General features: G+C 50.1%; 7 protein-coding genes across 7 annotated transcripts; 1 reads left to right on the forward strand and 6 right to left on the reverse strand.

The window, feature by feature from the left end:
• Positions 1–143: 143 nt before the first annotated feature.
• N7509_005834 (putative glutamyl-tRNA(Gln) amidotransferase subunit A) lies at positions 144–2,115 on the reverse strand (the record flags this gene model as incomplete). The annotated part of the gene is made up of 7 exons (XM_056630471.1): positions 144–695; positions 749–872; positions 929–1,350; positions 1,400–1,499; positions 1,553–1,626; positions 1,686–1,784; positions 1,837–2,115. The coding sequence occupies 7 exons, from the start codon at positions 2,113–2,115 to the stop codon at positions 144–146; spliced, it is 1,650 nt and encodes a 549-aa protein (XP_056489773.1).
• A 559-nt stretch (positions 2,116–2,674) lies between these two features.
• N7509_005835 (uncharacterized protein) lies at positions 2,675–2,993 on the forward strand (the record flags this gene model as incomplete). The annotated part of the gene is made up of 2 exons (XM_056630472.1): positions 2,675–2,756; positions 2,788–2,993. 2 exons carry the CDS (start codon positions 2,675–2,677, stop codon positions 2,991–2,993), a joined length of 288 nt encoding a protein of 95 aa, XP_056489774.1.
• An 83-nt stretch (positions 2,994–3,076) lies between these two features.
• Positions 3,077–4,652, reverse strand: N7509_005836 (putative di-, tri-valent inorganic cation transporter; the record flags this gene model as incomplete). Its single annotated transcript, XM_056630473.1, has 9 exons — positions 3,077–3,361; positions 3,415–3,494; positions 3,544–3,844; positions 3,896–3,981; positions 4,032–4,112; positions 4,162–4,309; positions 4,365–4,409; positions 4,469–4,518; positions 4,571–4,652. 9 exons carry the CDS (start codon positions 4,650–4,652, stop codon positions 3,077–3,079), a joined length of 1,158 nt encoding a protein of 385 aa, XP_056489775.1.
• A 939-nt stretch (positions 4,653–5,591) lies between these two features.
• catA (catalase catA) lies at positions 5,592–7,964 on the reverse strand (the record flags this gene model as incomplete). The annotated part of the gene is made up of 3 exons (XM_056630474.1): positions 5,592–7,199; positions 7,246–7,671; positions 7,737–7,964. The coding sequence occupies 3 exons, from the start codon at positions 7,962–7,964 to the stop codon at positions 5,592–5,594; spliced, it is 2,262 nt and encodes a 753-aa protein (XP_056489776.1).
• A 1,032-nt stretch (positions 7,965–8,996) lies between these two features.
• N7509_005838 (AFG1/ZapE family ATPase) lies at positions 8,997–10,888 on the reverse strand (the record flags this gene model as incomplete). The annotated part of the gene is made up of 4 exons (XM_056630475.1): positions 8,997–9,704; positions 9,730–9,865; positions 9,951–10,404; positions 10,519–10,888. 4 exons carry the CDS (start codon positions 10,886–10,888, stop codon positions 8,997–8,999), a joined length of 1,668 nt encoding a protein of 555 aa, XP_056489777.1.
• A 1,137-nt stretch (positions 10,889–12,025) lies between these two features.
• On the reverse strand, positions 12,026–14,181 carry N7509_005839 (phosphatidylinositol-3-phosphate-binding protein BEM1; the record flags this gene model as incomplete). Its single annotated transcript, XM_056630476.1, has 4 exons — positions 12,026–12,955; positions 13,037–13,783; positions 13,989–14,099; positions 14,176–14,181. The coding sequence occupies 4 exons, from the start codon at positions 14,179–14,181 to the stop codon at positions 12,026–12,028; spliced, it is 1,794 nt and encodes a 597-aa protein (XP_056489778.1).
• Positions 14,182–15,833: 1,652 nt separating this feature from the next.
• Positions 15,834–16,878, reverse strand: N7509_005840 (alpha/beta fold hydrolase; the record flags this gene model as incomplete). The annotated part of the gene is made up of 2 exons (XM_056630477.1): positions 15,834–16,790; positions 16,852–16,878. 2 exons carry the CDS (start codon positions 16,876–16,878, stop codon positions 15,834–15,836), a joined length of 984 nt encoding a protein of 327 aa, XP_056489779.1.
• Between the last annotated feature and the right edge of the window lie 142 nt (positions 16,879–17,020).

Here is a 17,020-nt window from a genome sequence, read left to right on the forward strand (position 1 = left end):
CAAATTAATATTGCAAGTACCGTGACTGTGAACTAGTTAACGGGAACCCGGAGTGCGATGGCATGGTATAGGGGATTTTTCATTCTGAAATTTGAAGAAACCAACTTCCCAGTTCATATATTCCTCAATCCAGTAAAATCTTATCAAACAACAACTCCCTTCTTTCCATCCCTGATTATTTCTTCCAGAATCTTCGAGGCAGCCAATGTCTCCTCATCCTTGAAGTGTCGTCCAGCAATCTGCAGCGCAATAGGCGCACCCTCATATCTCTCCGGGCCTTCGTACTTCTTCCACTCCCGCTCATCTGCCTCATTACGAGGAGCGTAGTTTTTGTGGTCTTCTTTCAAGGCATCCAGCTTCGGGTCAACCTTCAAGCCTGAAGGTAGAGTAACAGCCGGAAGATCCAGCAAGTTCCAGATTGCGGTGTAGTTCCAGTAGTGTGACTCGCCCATCACAGCAGCGACTCCGGGGTAGTTAGGGGAGATGATGAAGTCAACACCACGGCTCTTTAGAAGCGCATTGTATTCGTCACGGTATATGTCGCGCTCCAATTGCAGTTTCCAGGTTTCATGATGAGTGAGCGGGTTGGGACGTCCGTATGAAAAGGCCCACTCACTCAGCGGGAGCGCTGGCTCGCCAGATTTGCGAAGCATCTCGCGCTGCAGGCCAGCGGCATCCGGGTAATATAGTGCGGACTTTGAGTTGTCAGCAGGCATTGGGGTATTGGCTTGGTAGATACTAGACTTACAATGACATCCCACGCATAAGAATGCTTATAGGGCTCCCAGTCGACAACTTTGATCCCAGCTGCAACCAGCTTCTCCTTCGCAAGTTGAAGAGCACGAGTGACAGGAGGATGAGGACGAACAACACTATATAATATTTTTAGCAGCGGTTCGTCAGATATTCGACTTGGGTTCTAACATACCCATCATCCCACATAATACCAACGGTAATATCTCGGGTCGGAGTGACAGTCTTCCAGGGCAGAGGGACCAACGATGTCTCATCGTTCCAGGGCTCCTGGTCAATTATGGCCTTTTGGAAAAGTTCCAAATCTTCGATTGAAGCTGGACCCATTGGGCCCACAACCCCATGGATTGATTCTTGTCCGACAGCAGCAACTTCAATTCCCACCATAGGGTTACGCATTGACGTAGGCTTGAAGCCATAGCCACCGCAAAACGCAGCTGGGCCTCGAATCGAGCCACCGATATCAGTGCCGATTCCCAGTGGTGAGCAACGGAAACCTACGGCGGCACCTTCGCCGCCGGAGGAGCCACCGGGCGTTAATGTACGATTGTGGGGGTTGAAGGTTTTCCCGGTGATATTATTCTCAGAGCAAAGATGCTAACATAATTTGTCAGTAAAGATACAAGTCTAAAACTTGTAGACGTACCATTAGTGCTTGTGGTTGATTGGTGCGAACATGAAAGACTGCACCAGCCTTAGAGAGCAATTGGAGAAGGTGTGCATCTTTAGTTGTGACTCTATCAACCCTATTGCATGATCATCAGTAATTTGCTCTATGGATGGCTTATTCTGCACCAACCATGCGACGTAGCCAGTATGACAGGTCTTATTTTTGAAACCGATATGCTCTTTCACACTGATAGGCACACCATGCTGCATGCCGCTTTATTAGCACACCGATACATCCACGCACTTCCTTGAGTTCTACCCACAAGAGGCCCAATAAGTCTTCCATTTGCCTTATAGAATTCATCCAGTTCCTTGGCTCGAGCGATTGCCTCCTCGGCCAGGAACTCCGTTGCGAAGTTCAGCTATATGCACTTAGTATGTCATCACCTAGCCCAACAGTATAGCACTTCTCACCAGCTGATGTCCCAAGACAGAGCGCTTGAGAAAAGCCACAACAACTTCCTCGGCTGTCAATTCCCCCTTTCCCATTCCGCTTGTCAATTCGGTTGCCGATAGCTCCGTGATTCCGAGCTCCCGATCGGTCAAAAGTCCGCTCTTCCTCGGAAAGTCGGTTACATTTTTCTGTGTAACAGGCGGCAGTTGGTCAGCAGGTGCAAGCCATTGTTTAGGTACTGAGCTCTCCAAAAGGTCTTTGCCTTTTTGCGCTTGGATTTGCCAATTTTGGATGGTCATGTTGGAAAGAAGATGGGAAGCTGCAGTATAGTTCGGGGGTGGTTTGAGAAAGGAAAGCTGGATCAAGGAGATGAAAAGGAAAAGGGAAAGACAGAGCGTTTGCTCCCCTCCTTGTGCCCCGTTGGCCCCCGCATGAGGGGCTTTTCGTGGAACCGTCGATGCGGAATCGGAATGAAAGAAAAGTAACTGATAGGCACTTCCATGGCGGAGCCCCCCCGCGCCTCAGGGTAGGTGTGGAGCTATGCAACAGTTCTTATTTGACTATCATCTTATTGAGCTGCGCCTGAGACTCCTGTAAAAACCTTAAAGGCAATGATCACCTGCGGAGCAGTTCCGTCTGGCGACCTGTTTGGTCAAGATGTGCCTCTTACCATATGGACCTCTGAGTTTCACAGAAAGACAAGGCTATCAAAGGTAACAAGAAATTAGGAGCACATCAGCGATGATAAGGTTTGCAGGAAATATTGATATGATTTTTAAGATTGCCAACTTTTTAGCTAGATTCTTTCTTCCTAGTCTTTTTTCACAACTCCTCATCAACCAACAGTTCTAGGAGATAATGCAAACTCCACAAAATAGCAACAAGACTAAAAAAAGACTCTCCCTGGGGAATCGAACCCCGGTCTCCCGCGCTTATCAGTGTTAATGACAAGCGGAAATCATGACCACTAGACCAAGGAAGATGTGATAGTCGAGTTACAGCTCGACCACTTGGGTGGTTGACGAAGACCGCCGCCAGATTTGGCTCTATTAATCATGCTATGTACTGTAAAGGTAAAGAAAAATGTATATCTAAAAAGAAACTCTCCCTCGGGGAATCGAACCCCGGTCTCCCGCGCTTATCGGTTTTAATGACAAGCGGAAATCATGACCACTAGACCAAGGAAGATGAAATAGTCGAGTTACTGCTCGACCACTTGGGGGTGGTTGATGTCAATCGGTGCCATTTTTGCCATTATGATTACCCACAGCAGGTCAGGGTCTCACACAGTGTGCCACAAACCACTTGGCATCGGGGGTTCTTCTCACTATCGACAGGCGACACAGCGTCTCCTTCGGCTAAAACTTCCGGCTGTAGGGTCGCAGAGTGTATTCCATAAGCGTGAAAGCATTCGTTAATCGTCTTAGCAGTTTTCAAAAATCCGCTCACAGAGGGATCGGAAACAACAACGTGCACTGATGCGAGGGTCTTTTGCTGGTTAAGGCGCCAGATGTGCAATTCGTGAATGGAGTGGACGCCAGGGACCTTATATCGTGATCAGCAAAATCTTGTAAAAAATCGGTATGCGGGAGTGCTACCTTTTCTAGGTCATGCTGTACGTCGTTTAGGTCAAGGCCTATTGGGGCGCTTTCCAACAAGATATGACCGCTTCTTCGGACTATTGTTGCATTAGCATCGTTCAAGATTGATGGGAAAGAAAAACTAACTCAGAGGGATAGAGGAGATCATAATCATGATGGCAATTCCTATGCTGACTCCCGGGTCCGCATAGTATCGGCCGTCATATTTAGCCAACCAGATCACTAGTGCGGAAGCAATGACACCAAGGTTATTGGCAGCATCGCACAGGACATGCAGTAGCACCCCCATCATTCCCAAGTCACCATGGTCGTGTCCATGGCCGTGGCCGTGGCTATGACCATGACTCTGCCCATGGGTGTGTTCATGGCAATGGCCCGAATCTGCTCCCTGGCCCTTTTCGAGATGCGAATGCTTGTGGTTGTGATGCTGGTTTTGTCAATAACTATAACGCTCTGGACTTTCGTACTGGAGGGATACCTTTGAGATCGATTCACGACCGTCTTCGCTGATGGGTGATGGACCCGCTTCGAGAGATGGTGGTGGACCATGATCATGCGCATGTTCTATATTCCATTAATTCAACAACTCTGGCTCTTCGAGGAAGCATACTTACCATGGAGGAATAATGCGCTGATAATGTTCAATCCTAGCCCAATGCACCCAACAATGAAAACCAGTTTTGGATTCTCAACACCTAGGCTCTTGTCAGTGTGTGCAATGTCGAACCGAGCGGAAAGACTCACGATGCAACGCAATGAATCGCTCAATGGATTGTAATAGGATGCTGATTCCCAGTCCGAATAGGAGAACTCCGTTGAAAAAAGCTCCTAGCAATTGAGCTCGTTGCCAGCCAAAGGAGAGGTCTTGTGGCGAATCGCTATTTTCGGAAACCTACATTTTGATCAATATATATTTCCTGCACTTACTACCCTGTAACAAGACATACCTTCAATGCCACCAAAGCCACCACGAAACTCAGCAAATCGCTCAGCTGAAACACGAATTAGTAACGATACTGGAAACTGAGGTATTCAATTTTTTTTAACACACATAATGGAATGCATCCGCGATCAGCGCAAGCGAATGTGTGTAGAATCCCACTGTCGTCTGTCAGTAAGCGCGCCCACGAAAGCTGGACCTAGCTCCACTGACATGATATTTCCCCTAGAAAGAAGCATGTTGATATCGCAATGACCGCAATTAATCGCGTCGAACGCGAGATCCGGAATGGCATGTTCAAAGTAGCCGCCCGATCGTAGCGTTCAGGTGATTCCAGGTCTCACCGATACCACCGTGGGGAAGATGGATTATTGAAGAGCAGTAAAGATAGGAAAGTCGAATAAATCAAATGTGCAGTTCGACTTGGAAATCTGGAAAGCGCGACGGGTTGAGGTAGTAGAGTTGTCGCAAGCTCCGAGGGAAGTGGTGAGAGATATGTGATCGAACTCCAGGTCCCGGGGCGGAAAAGTCCACAGAAAAGGAACCTACACTTTCACTTCTGCCTCGAGTTGGTTCAGAAATCAATGGCTGGAAATTTCGGTGCGATGATCGCGTGTAACTATTGATGAGGGAACGCCGGCCATTGGCAAGCATGTCAAGCATGCCCTGACACCGCGAAGTATGCGCGTGGTCTTTGAGATGGAGTTTTAAGACAAGTTGCTTCTTTTTATGTATATACAAAACATTTACTTCTCTTTCTGGAATAAAGTATTATTTCAAAGTGACAATGACAATTTCCCTGCCTTGTTTAAGCTAGAATATCCACGTATCGCATGATTCACATCTTCTCTCCTCCCGTGTCACTGGAACCCCGCTGATCCGGTCCAACAGTAAGTAGCAACCATTGCCGGAGAATTCAAAGGTGTGGGGAATAGATTTACTTAAAAATCCCCCCTGGTCTTAACGCGACATGTAGATTTGACCGTCGCGTTGATCCACAATGAAAGGAATGTGATGATTACCACGACACGGGTACCCACGGAGACAACTCAGGCACCATGGTTCACAGCAGTAATGCAAGATTCCGCACGAAGTCCAAAGCCACAATCGATGAAAGAGGGGGAAATCCCGAAAAAAAGAAACCCAATCATTAATTTCATACAATTTATTCGTAGAATCATATAACTAAATTTTCAGAAATACACCCATATGTGGATGCTATCCCTGTAGACACTCACGCAGCAACCTGATCAGCCAAACCGTCCAACTCACGATTCCAGTTCCGATGCTGCGAGACATGCCAAACAAAGCGTTCCGCCAGCCCCTTCGCCTGAGGCCCAATATCTGAAACCTTCAAGCCCGACGCATCACCATACCCAGTAACAACGCCATAAGAATCCGTCAAAGACTCCCCACTCTTCGAAGTCTGCACCTCATCCAACCCAATCTGGCGCGCAATGAACGGCACAGCCTCATTAACGCCAGAAATAGCCTTCAGATGAGCAAAGGACTCAGTAATCCAGAACTTCGCAACGCCGTTCTTCGCAAGGCTCTTTTCCACATGACTACCGCCAGGAACGAAGACCGCGTCAAACAACGACGAGCGCATCCCTGAGAAGAAATTATCCGGCACGACTTTTTGGCCCGAGTCAGCGATGACGCCCTGGCGCTGGGAACCGATTGTGAATACGAAAGCGTTCTGCGCCTCGAGACTTGTTTTCATGGTGTTGTACGCGTTGTAATCGAAGCCGTCTGCGATTAGAATTGCGATTCGGCGCGTCGCGATGGTGGGCTTCTTTGGCATATACTCCAGTTGACTGAGACCCTTTGCCTTAGTGCCCTTATTCGTTCTAAGCTCCTTGGTCGGCGTCTCGCCGCCGACGTTCTTAGCGACTGTCTTTGCTAGATCGAGACTGATGGCTGCGACGCGCTCGCTCATGCGCTTGTAGACGACCGGGTCGTCGCAATGATCTAGTTCGAAGGAGAATGCCTTGGCCAGGTGCATCTTCTCGATCTCGGAAAGAGAGTTGTAGAAGACTTGGGCCTGATTATAGTGCTCTTTGAACTTCTCTGACAGCGCGCGCGTCTTGATACCCTGCTGCTTCTCCGGGAATGAAGTGAAACCCCCTTGGGCTGGCGTAGCGGGAGGATTCGCTTCGTAACGATTGGGCCAGTAATTGACCGTGCCCTTTGAGATGCGATGCCTCGAGGCCCCATCCCGATTGACCAAGCTCATATACGGACAGACGGGCCGGTTCACAGGCAATTCCTCCCAATTAGCGCCGAGTCGCGAGATCTGCGTATCGAAGTATGAGAAGTTTCGTCCTTGCAGCAGGGGGTCATTGGAGAAGTCAATTCCAGGGACGATGTGGCTGGTGCAGAACGCGGCTTGCTCGGTTTGTGGGAAAAATTCATCCACGTTGCGGTTCAGTTCAAGCTGGCCGATATATCGAATTGGAATTAGCTCTTCAGGCCAGACCTTTGTCGCATCCAGCGGGTCGAATTCGAAATCATCAAGCTTCTCCTCGGGAAGAAGCTGTAGACCGAACTTCCAACGAGGAAACTGGCCTGCCTCAATGGCGGAAATTAAGTCCTTGCGATGGAAATCTGGATCCTGACCACAGATTTTCAAAGCCTCGTCCCAGACGAGCGAGTGGACGCCAAGTTCGGGTGTGAAGTGGAACTTGACAAAGTGACGCTTGCCTTGCTTGTTGACGAGAGAGTAGGTATTGACACCGAAGCCCTGCATCATGCGGTACGAGCGTGGAATAGCTCGATCAGACATTTGCTGCATTGAATTGCATCTCGTTAGCAACGCCATCCTCTCATAATCGTAGTAGATCTGAGCCGAACGATCCAACAGATAAATGTCAAGTGCACAAACTCACCCAATAATTCATATGCGTAGTCTCAGAATGCATGTAAATGAAATCCCAAAAGTTATTATGCGCACTCTGGCCCTGGGGAACTTCATTATGCGGCTCCGGCTTAACAGAGTGAATAACATCTGGGAACTTAATCGCGTCCTGTATGAAGAACACAGGGATATTATTGCCCACAATATCCCAATTTCCCTCGGCCGTATACATTTTCACCGCGAAGCCGCGTACATCGCGCACCGTATCCGCACTACCTTTACTCCCCTGTACGGTCGAGAAGCGAACAAAAAGTGGCGTCTCGCGGGAAGTATCCGTCAAAACACCCGCAGTCGTTACGTCCTCGGCGCTCTCGAAGAGCTTGAAAGTTCCGAATGCTCCTGTGCCGCGGGCGTGTACGACTCGCTCGGGGATACGCTCGTGGTCGAAGCGCATAATCTGCAGACGGGGGTTAGTATGAGGCTGGCTATTGCATGGGTCTTCGAATGTTTGGTAAAACGCACTTTCTCACGAGCGATTTGATCTTCTAGGAGTGATGGTCCGGTACTCGAGTCACTCGCAACACGGAGCGAGTGATCCGGGTCTGAGATTTTGATTCCATAGTCGGTGGTCATATGTTGTTTGCCATTGATTTCGATGGTATCTTTCTGCATGTCTGCGAACTTTCCATCAGCTGAGATGGAGTTAGCTTTGGCCTCGGCGGCTGCTTCTGCCGCAGCTGTAGTTGCCATGATGATTTTGTTGTTCTCGAGAAATTCGGGACAAAAGTAAATGGTGGATATTAGGATAAAATACTGGAAGAAGCAAGCATTAGAGAAGTAAGAAGAATTCGAAAGCCAGCTACGTACAAGAGGAATGGCCTATATATCACAGGGAAAAGCAGCATCGACGATTGATCATGAATGATGTAACCCACCGACCAACCAATCGACAAAACACAATTAATCAAGCAATCACCCAGTCCAACAAACCCGATCCGGCATATGTAAAGACCCATAGGAGTAAAACCGACACCGCCAATCCGAACCCATGCGGTTAACCGTGTAGTTCCGTAGCGGAAAACTGGATTCGGGGAATGAGCAAGTCATGACCCAGTTTTGCGGTCATAGGATAACGCGCCAATAATGAGAGCAGTCAAGTCAAGTCAAGTCCACCCCCAAAAATCAAGCTTCCCATGACTTTAAAACCACATTTGAAACCTGATTGCGAATAACGCGTCTCCCATTCGTGGGTTCGTTTCCTTCGGGGTTTGCGGCAGAGCATCGAACAATCAGAACAGGCTTGACTAGTCCCTGATCAACATATTAGTCTAGAACAATAACTACATGTAAGCAATTTTAGCTTAATGCCTATTCAATTAATAATACTACCCCCTCCGTTCAGACGGGGTTGAGATTGTACTCGTAGTTGCTGGCCAGACCAACGCTGATGCTGATGCTGATGCTGCTATCTGACGTCATGCCATTCTGCAGTCGGAAATATCTCGCTCGAACCAACATGTGCTAACCGGTCTTGAACAGCAATTGAATCACCTAAGCCATAGTATTGAGTTAGTACTGCAGTAGATCTGGCTGGCTGGGCTTAATAATCGGGTATATCCTAGGAAAAAAGTACATGGGTATTGATTGAATGCTATTTCCCGATCGGATCATCTATACAAGGCCACCATCACCATCATCTATCTACTAGTAACACGTAAAGGAAAAGGAACATCCTGAGAGGAGAAGAATAAAAGTAATCACCACACATTAAACGGTGGCAAATCACATATTATCCTCACTCCAATGACTCCTAGTCTTCTTCCAAGCAGCCTCCTCCTCTTTACTCTGCTCACTCGACTTACCCTCAATATCCAATCCCCTCTCAACCCACTCCTTACTCCCCATCTCAGAAAGTCTCGACAAAGCTCTCGCAAACGCAAACCGCTCCTCATCCCCACTGAAGATAGAAGTATTCTTCAGCGCAGCAACAGACATTCCCAAATCATCCATCAAATTGCGCATTGCGTCCGATAGATCAGAATGATCCCCACCACCGACACCCGCACCCTTCACATCATCCGCCGAGAGAAAGAGATTCGCCAACGGCACCTCCGTCGTAAGAACCAGCTTCGCCCGACTCTCGTAAACCGCATCAATGAAGGTGATGAATCGGCGCGCTAGATCGCGCTGGTTCAGATTCATCCCAGGCACATCGGTTACGATGAAAGCGTCGTAATGACGGACTAATTCGAGGTAATCGGCTGCGCCGGTTGCAGTGCCGATGAGCTGGTTGAAGGTAAATTGGGCTGCTTTGCCGCTGGCGCGCGGGACGTTGATTGTGCGGCCCCAGACTATTTGGGAGGCTGGGTGGGGTGGGTCGTTTATCGGGTCGCCGAGAACATCGAACCAGCGCTGCGCGTGCTGCTCTGCGCTTTCGCCGAGTGGGTGGTGGTAGACTGCTGCAGGGGGGGCGGGGGATCTTGCGGTAGTCTGTGGGTGAGTTGAGGTTTATGACGTTGAGGTCGGTTTTGAGAAGGTTGATGCATGGAATGAAGGATTCGCGTTGGATGCCGTTTTTGTAGAGGTCGTCTGGGTGACGGTTGGAAGTTGTAACTAGGACGACACCGTGGGACATGAGGACTTCGAGGAGTCTAGGTGAACAGATGGGTTAGTATATGTGTCTCTGGGAGCATATCTCTGGCGACCTGAGGAGGAGGGGAAGGGCGAGATAAATACCTTCGCAAAATCATTGCATCGGCCACATCTGTACACTGGAACTCGTCGAAACACAATACGCTAGCCTTCTCCGCAATATCCGCAGCAACCATAGGCAGCGCATCAAAGTCGTTGCCGTACTTCATCTTCACGACATGCATGCGTTTATGTACATCTTGCATGAAGTTGTGGAAATGAATTCGCGTCTTGGTCTTGATATTGTCCGGCAACGTATCGAAGAACAGATCCATAAGCATGGTCTTCCCGCAACCAACATCTCCAAACATATACAAACCCTTTGGCAGATTATCCGGTACGACAGAGATCTGCGCTGCCTTTGCGCCGCCGCCGAAGAGAGAGCCAAAGAAGGACTGCTTTGGTTGCAGGTCGAGGGATTCGGGGGTGGGGTGGACGACGGTTGGTGGGTGGTAGGATTTGAGCGCTTCGAAGAGGTCTTGTAGATTTTGGATTATACCTGGGGGTAGCGGGTTGATATTGTTAGCTTCAATTATTCCATCCATCGGTCTTCAACTTCGACTGGGATATTCCGTGGCAGGATCCACATGTATTGAATTTCATCTTAACTCACCTCGCTGATAAGGATCATCCCGTAACCGACCCTCCTCAACACGCACATCGTACTCCTTCATAGGGCCATCTACAGGCCCGGCCTTCGAATCTACCCCCGCAGCCCCCTCACTGGTAGCAGTCGCCAATCCGCGCGCGCGGCGCTGTAGTCGGAGCCCATTCACCGGCAGCCCGGTGGCCCGGGCAGCATGTGGGACACGAGGATGAGAGCAGAACAGAGGCGAGGAATGGATAGTGGCAGTCGTAGGGGCAGTCGTGTATGAAAGAGATCTCACGCGCAGCGGTGTGGGAGTCGCAGACCGCAATGCCCGGCCGCGGGGCCGTAATGCCGGGGAGCAACTTGCGCAGAGCTTCGCAGATGGTCTACTCATGGCGGGACGGATGTGATGTGCGATTTTGTGAAAGAAAAGAAAGAAAGACACTCGCTCGCTCGCTCGCTCGCTGCCGCAGAGGAATACTGTACAAAATGCAGTTGCGGTTTGTGACTGTTGTAGCCGAGGTTCTATCCAGGAATTGTTTTCGTCGGGCGGGACCGTTTGTCGGGAGTTGGATATAGTGCCTGTGCCTAGAAGGAAGATCAACTCTAGGCAACTTTGGAACGAGAGAGAGAAGTGAGAGGACTGGGCTCGAACCCAAGTATATCAGCAGAGGTAAAGACGAGAAAGACTAATCGGAGTGAGTCTGGCGCCGTTGCGGTTGCCGGGCGAAAAGTGCGGGCCGATGACCGAGTCATGTGACCCGGTTAGTCGGAAGAGGGAACTACATTAGGTGCATGCCAGAAGTATGTTATAACTAGTCATAAAACAAGGAGTATACAAATAGCTAGTGCTTCATATTATTCGATTACCGAGCGTGATGCAGCTAACCTAGATAGAAATCCTTCTGTATATGCAGAGCGCAGCATATGTACAAGTCAAAACAGACCAGGGTATAAAACCCAAAACATCAAACGGGAGAATATAGATAAAACAGAAGGAAACAGTAGGTCCGGTGTAGGAAGAGAGACATAGAAAAGGAGAAAGAAAGAAAGAACAAGACAGAGCCGTATCAAGAAAAACAAAAAGGTTCGGCTGACCGGGATAAAAGCATGAAGAGACCAAGGACATTGCAGAGCGTAAGCATTAACGTTAACGTTAACGCAGAATGGGAGAAGAAGGGGAAGAAAATATTCAGCCATGCCACATATCTCGCATCATATTCGTAACACCACGATCATCCACCCTCTTGAAAAAATTCCGGGTGCAAGCGCTGAAAGGGCCGACAGAGCACAGGGAAACTTTGAGAAGAAAAAGCCCAATACAGAAACGCCTATGCACCGATGCCCATTGCGAAGGGGGTTAAAGAATAGCCAGAAGAATAAACCAAGGGAAAAAAAGAGAAAAAAGCCAATGGGGGAAGAAAACCAAGAGAAGATACCAGCGCATCGCCACAACAACCCAGCAAAACATGTCTATCTCAAGAGTACAAGATCAAAACAGCTGTTTTTTGTTTTTGTTTTTTTTGCTCTGTCATACGATGCTCACAAAGAGGGTCAACTTGGTGTTGCGCTGCATGGCATTCTCCAGGTCCGCATCCGATATCAGATCGACATATGTCCCGGAACTCTCATCGCGGTACTGCACGATGATATCCTCTTGAATCTTCAGACGGTCTGAAAGCTTATCTTTCAAATGCTGCAAGGTAACGCCCGAGGGAATCCGAATGGCAATCAAGTCATCCTGGAAAAAGACCTTCACCTTCATGGCACTCGAATTGGACGTTCCCGAGGCCTGGGTAAGGGAACTGGGCTGGCGGTTCATGGCTGGTGGGCCACCATTAGAGAGAGATGCAGGGCCTGGGGCACGCTGCTGAGAGACGCGGTCTTGCGACGAGTTCATTGGGACTTGGGATGACTGTCGCGAAACGCTTTGCGAGGGATCCACGCCGGAGGAGGAGTGATGGGAGTCGCCAGAGTAGCGGGCCTCTTCACCAAAGGCACTTGGGTCAATTTCGAAATCGCCTTGGCGCGGCCCGAAGAGCTGGCGGACGAGCTGGCAGCGGGCGATATGCGGGGGCATGGAGAGGAGCTTCTTGATATACTCGTCGAGGTTTTGGCGACGGCCGTTGGAGATAGCATCTGTGACGTGGGTGACGGGGCCCGGCATGAAGGGGAGTGTGCGTGGGCGTCCTCGGTTGCCAGCTTCGTCTTCGAACTGCGTTAGCAGGGCGATCTGGAAGTCGTAAAAGTCGTGATAGTAGCGTGACAATTCCCAGCATCGACCGTCTTCCATCTTGGCCTCAATGATGTACCAGTACTTGTCGTTGTCGAAGCAGTATCGAGGGATTGAAGCCGCAACTGGCGCGAGAAGGGGTGGCTGGTAGGGTTGCTGGGGTGCTTGTTGGGACATGGGGGCTTGCGATGCGAGAGTTCCTTTGCTAGCGTTGCGCTGGTGATATCCCTAGAAAACATGCGCACACACAGATCAGCTTTAAAAATTCCAAACAAAAACAGCAGGTCGCAAGTCCGGCAATCAACTTACGTAGGGATCACCATTTTGACTCATATGGCCTTGTTGGCCCATAGCCATTTGATCCATACCGGTGGTGACGGCTACAACACCGCCGCCACCACCACCTCCTCCACCCGCTTCGATCTTCCCAAGGGTGATGCTGCTGTTCTTATATTCGGCGGTCATCTTCTTCCACTCCTCAACCTTGGGAACACCGGCGCGGCGCACAGCCTCGAGGGGATCGGTGACAGCCTGGCCAGATTGCATGTCGCGCAGTTCGATAAAAGAGACGGGAATCAGACCGGGGCCACCGAGACGGCCGATGGGTTTGGCGACAAACCATTCGGGATTGGATTGAGCGATGACGATAATGGCTTCGCCGGCGCGAGCGTCCAGCTCGTCAGGGCGCTCGGCCTGGAAATCATACTGAACGATGCCGTAGACCATGGCGCCCTGGCCTTTGCCGAGGGCGGACATTCTGAAGGGGGCGAATTTGGTAGGAGAAGCGTCGGGAACGGGAGTGCGATCGGAGAAGCCCGAGTCGTGATGGTCGTTTTTCTGCAGATCGGAAGAGCCCCCACTATCCCTTTCGTTTTTACCGATGACTTCGAAGAAGGAGACGGGGACGAGGCCGCGGGCGTCAGGGATGAGAGGATTGCAAGCCTCGTACCAGTCGGAGTCGTCCTCCCTACTGATCACGTGGAAGAAGTCGCCCTTGCTGAAGGCCAATTCCTGGGAGTTTGGTTCGGGTGTGTAGTCGTAAAGAGCTTTGATCACCTGGAGGAGATGCGGTCAGCGCGATCGGAGTTGGCGTGGGAGGAGCCACTTTGGAGGGGCAGAATATTCAGCGGGGGCGAGTGAGCGCAGTGGGACAGGGAGCAGGGACAGGGACAGCCACCAGGCACGAGGGGAGAGTAGACAGTAGGCAGTAGTCCACAGGCAACAAATCACAGATCACAGAAAGGGGTGGCTCATAGCATACCTTCTTAGGAGGTAGAATCGCAAGGGCGGACTTGGGGGGTGATGGAAATGTGGTGATGGTGGTTGTGGTGGTGTTTGGGTTCTTTCTCCCCTTCAAGGACCGTCGGATAGCCTGGATCAGAGTTAAGGTTAGTTCAGTCCGAGCACCCCCCAGCACGGGGAGATTCCAAACAGCAAGGGGTTCTCACCTTCATCGCGACAGAGGGGAAGGATTGAGGGGGGGATTATAAGGGGGGAAGGAGAGGAAGTGGAAGTGGAAGTGGTGAGTTGCGCAAGAGTCCAGAGAGTCCAGAGTGATTGCCGTTCCAACTGGTCTGGTCCACCACAGGGAATGAATGGTAGTAGTACTAGTAGTACTAGTAGTACTAGAGTTACTTGTAGAATTATAGAGCGCGGAATATTAGTAGTATTTTAATGCTAATTATTCGGGCACTCCATCTGCCTTTGCCATTCGCTTGCTACGCGCCAACCACCAGGGTATCCTGGTAATACACATACTGGTCCGCGCTGTCAGCCTGTCAGCCTGTCATGAGGCTACGATGAACATTTAACACTAGCAGTAGTAGTACAGGAGGATGCTATTGCAGATCACACAGGGAACAAAGAACGGAACCGGCTCTCCGTCCGTGGAACAACTACCCCGGGTCCATGGATCATACTCTTTGTCTAACTGCCAGTGTACAAGTATACTCGTTATACTATGCTATACTTTACATACACTTAGTCTATATAGATTTACAATGAATGAATGAAATAGTGTCAGTATCAGCATATACTCCTTGAATAATAGCCTTGACCAGTACTGCGCATACACGTCACTGCAACACTTCCTGTATACCTATCTATGTACGTACCATACTCAAATATCTATCGAAACCTTCTTCCATGGTTACTGTGATCTATCAACCATCACCACCAACCATATGGTTCAGCTCCAGCTGACTGGTGTCGATCCCATGATGTCAGTCCTAGCCAGTCTTTGTCCTTTCTGCACTACACTCTGCACTCTGCATATCCTCATATGCAGAGCGACAACTAATCAACGACAGAGAACCAGTACTGCAGAGTTCTCACTACATACACTGCCCTCGTGCTCTGTACCCTGTACCTGTACCCTGTCCCCGTACCATGCATCAATCTAATTAAAGGAACCGCACAGGCACCACAACCGACCGGGGGAATCACAGGGGCAATGCGGCCAGAACCAAGGACACGACGCAGAAGCGATTTCTCGAAGCCAGCGGAACATCCCTCGACCAGTGAGATCTTGTCGGACCCATTTCCACCCACGGCTGCCACGCGCTGCGACCCACCGTGGCGGGGGCGAGTCCTTGGATTTGGATTGGAGAATGGTACTGTGGCGGATGCAACTGAGGGAAAACCCCAGGAACCCCGGTCACACGGTAGTTGTTCAGCGGCGGACTCCGTGAACTTCAACCGTGGTGATTTTACAGAGTACAGTATGTACATACTCTGTAATTTGGGTGCACTGGTTGGGTTGGGTGGCGAGGGCCTCGAAGATCGGGCAGCAATTTGGGGTGGACCGCGGCTGCTCCACCGCGGGTGGGGATGTGGTGGTCTTAGGTCTAGACTTGGTATATCTTCGAATTCGACTTGTCTAGGAGCTTGGACTTCTTCAGCGCTGGCAGTATGGAGTACGAGTATGGAGTTCAAGTTAACTAAATATAGGGCTGAGCCGCGTCAGGCATATGCTTCGAGTCCACTAATAGTGCTACTATCTAAAAGCATGGACGAGGTTATGCAAATCTCATATTAAATGCCACTATTCTACCCACTCCGTGCCCAGGTACTGAATAAATGCATAACTTCAAGTTCAAAATCCCATCTACTTCCCACTCAACCCTGCAACCTCTAAAATAGAATCCACAAAAACCCGCGGTTTCTCCAAAGGAATCGCCTCCCCACACCCCTCAACAATCCGATGCACCCTCTTCCCAGCAAAATACTTCGCCGTCGCACTCCCATCCGTCGCCGGAAAAACAACAGCCTGATCCGGATCCAGCGTAACAGCCGGAACCACAATAACAGGCTGACTATCCAATTTGGCCGCTAAATCCGCATAAGCCGGATCCCCCTTCGAATAAAGCAACCGATTCCGATAAAAGTCCGTTGCAATGTCGACATAATCTGGATTCCGTAATGCTTGCGCCGCAGCATCAAGTGTAGCCTCTGTAAATGTCCAATTGGGACTATTTCTCGACCACAGAATCTCCGCCCAGCCCTTCGTGTCGTTTGCCAGCGAACTGTATCCGAATGGCGTGAGGAAGACGTAATAGTACCATTTCACTGGGAACGAGGTAGCCGGCGCGACGGACCAGGCTGTCTCGCGGTTTTGGATTAGGTAGGAGTTTGCTGCGACCATGCCGGTGCAGCGGTGTGGCCAGAGTGCGGCGGCGACGTTGACGACGACGGTGCCCCAGTCGTAACCGGCGAAGATGGCTTTTTCGATGTGTAGCGCGTCCATTAGGTCGATTACGTCTTTGCCTAGGGCGGCTTGTTCGGCGCTGCGTGGTGTGCTTGGTGAGAGGAAGGTTGTGCCGCCGAAGCCGCGGAGTGAGGGTACGATTACGCGGTAGCCTTCGTCTACTAGGCCTGGGACTACGTCGATGTAGGTGTCGATTGAGTATGGGAAGCCGTGGATCAGAATGGCAACTGGGGCGGTGGCGTTGTTTGGGTCTGAGTCGAAGTATTCAATTGAGAGGGTGGGGGTTTTGGCATGGTGCACTGGGGAGAGAATTGGTAGGGATTTTGATGATGAGGTCGAGGAGGGGGGAGGGGGTTTCTGTTGCTGTTGGTGTAGCTATAGTTGTGAGGGATAGACTGTATAATGCGAGGAGACCAACAAAGGTCCTTGAGAAAAGTCGTGGCATGGTGGTGAGTGATTGGATTGGATTGATTCCTTTTTTTTCTATTTAACTAGGTGCAACTCATACTCTTAAATAATATTTTCTTCAGCCTGGTTCAAGAGAACATCTCTGCTAGCGCTTATTCTTCGTGCATTGTGATCAGTCC

The sequence above is a fragment of the Penicillium cosmopolitanum genome (genome assembly GCF_028827165.1).
Source record: "Penicillium cosmopolitanum strain IBT 29677 chromosome Unknown utg000006l:49.0-5199605.0:1.0-5204138.0, whole genome shotgun sequence".
Lineage (NCBI taxonomy): Eukaryota > Fungi > Ascomycota > Eurotiomycetes > Eurotiales > Aspergillaceae > Penicillium > Penicillium cosmopolitanum.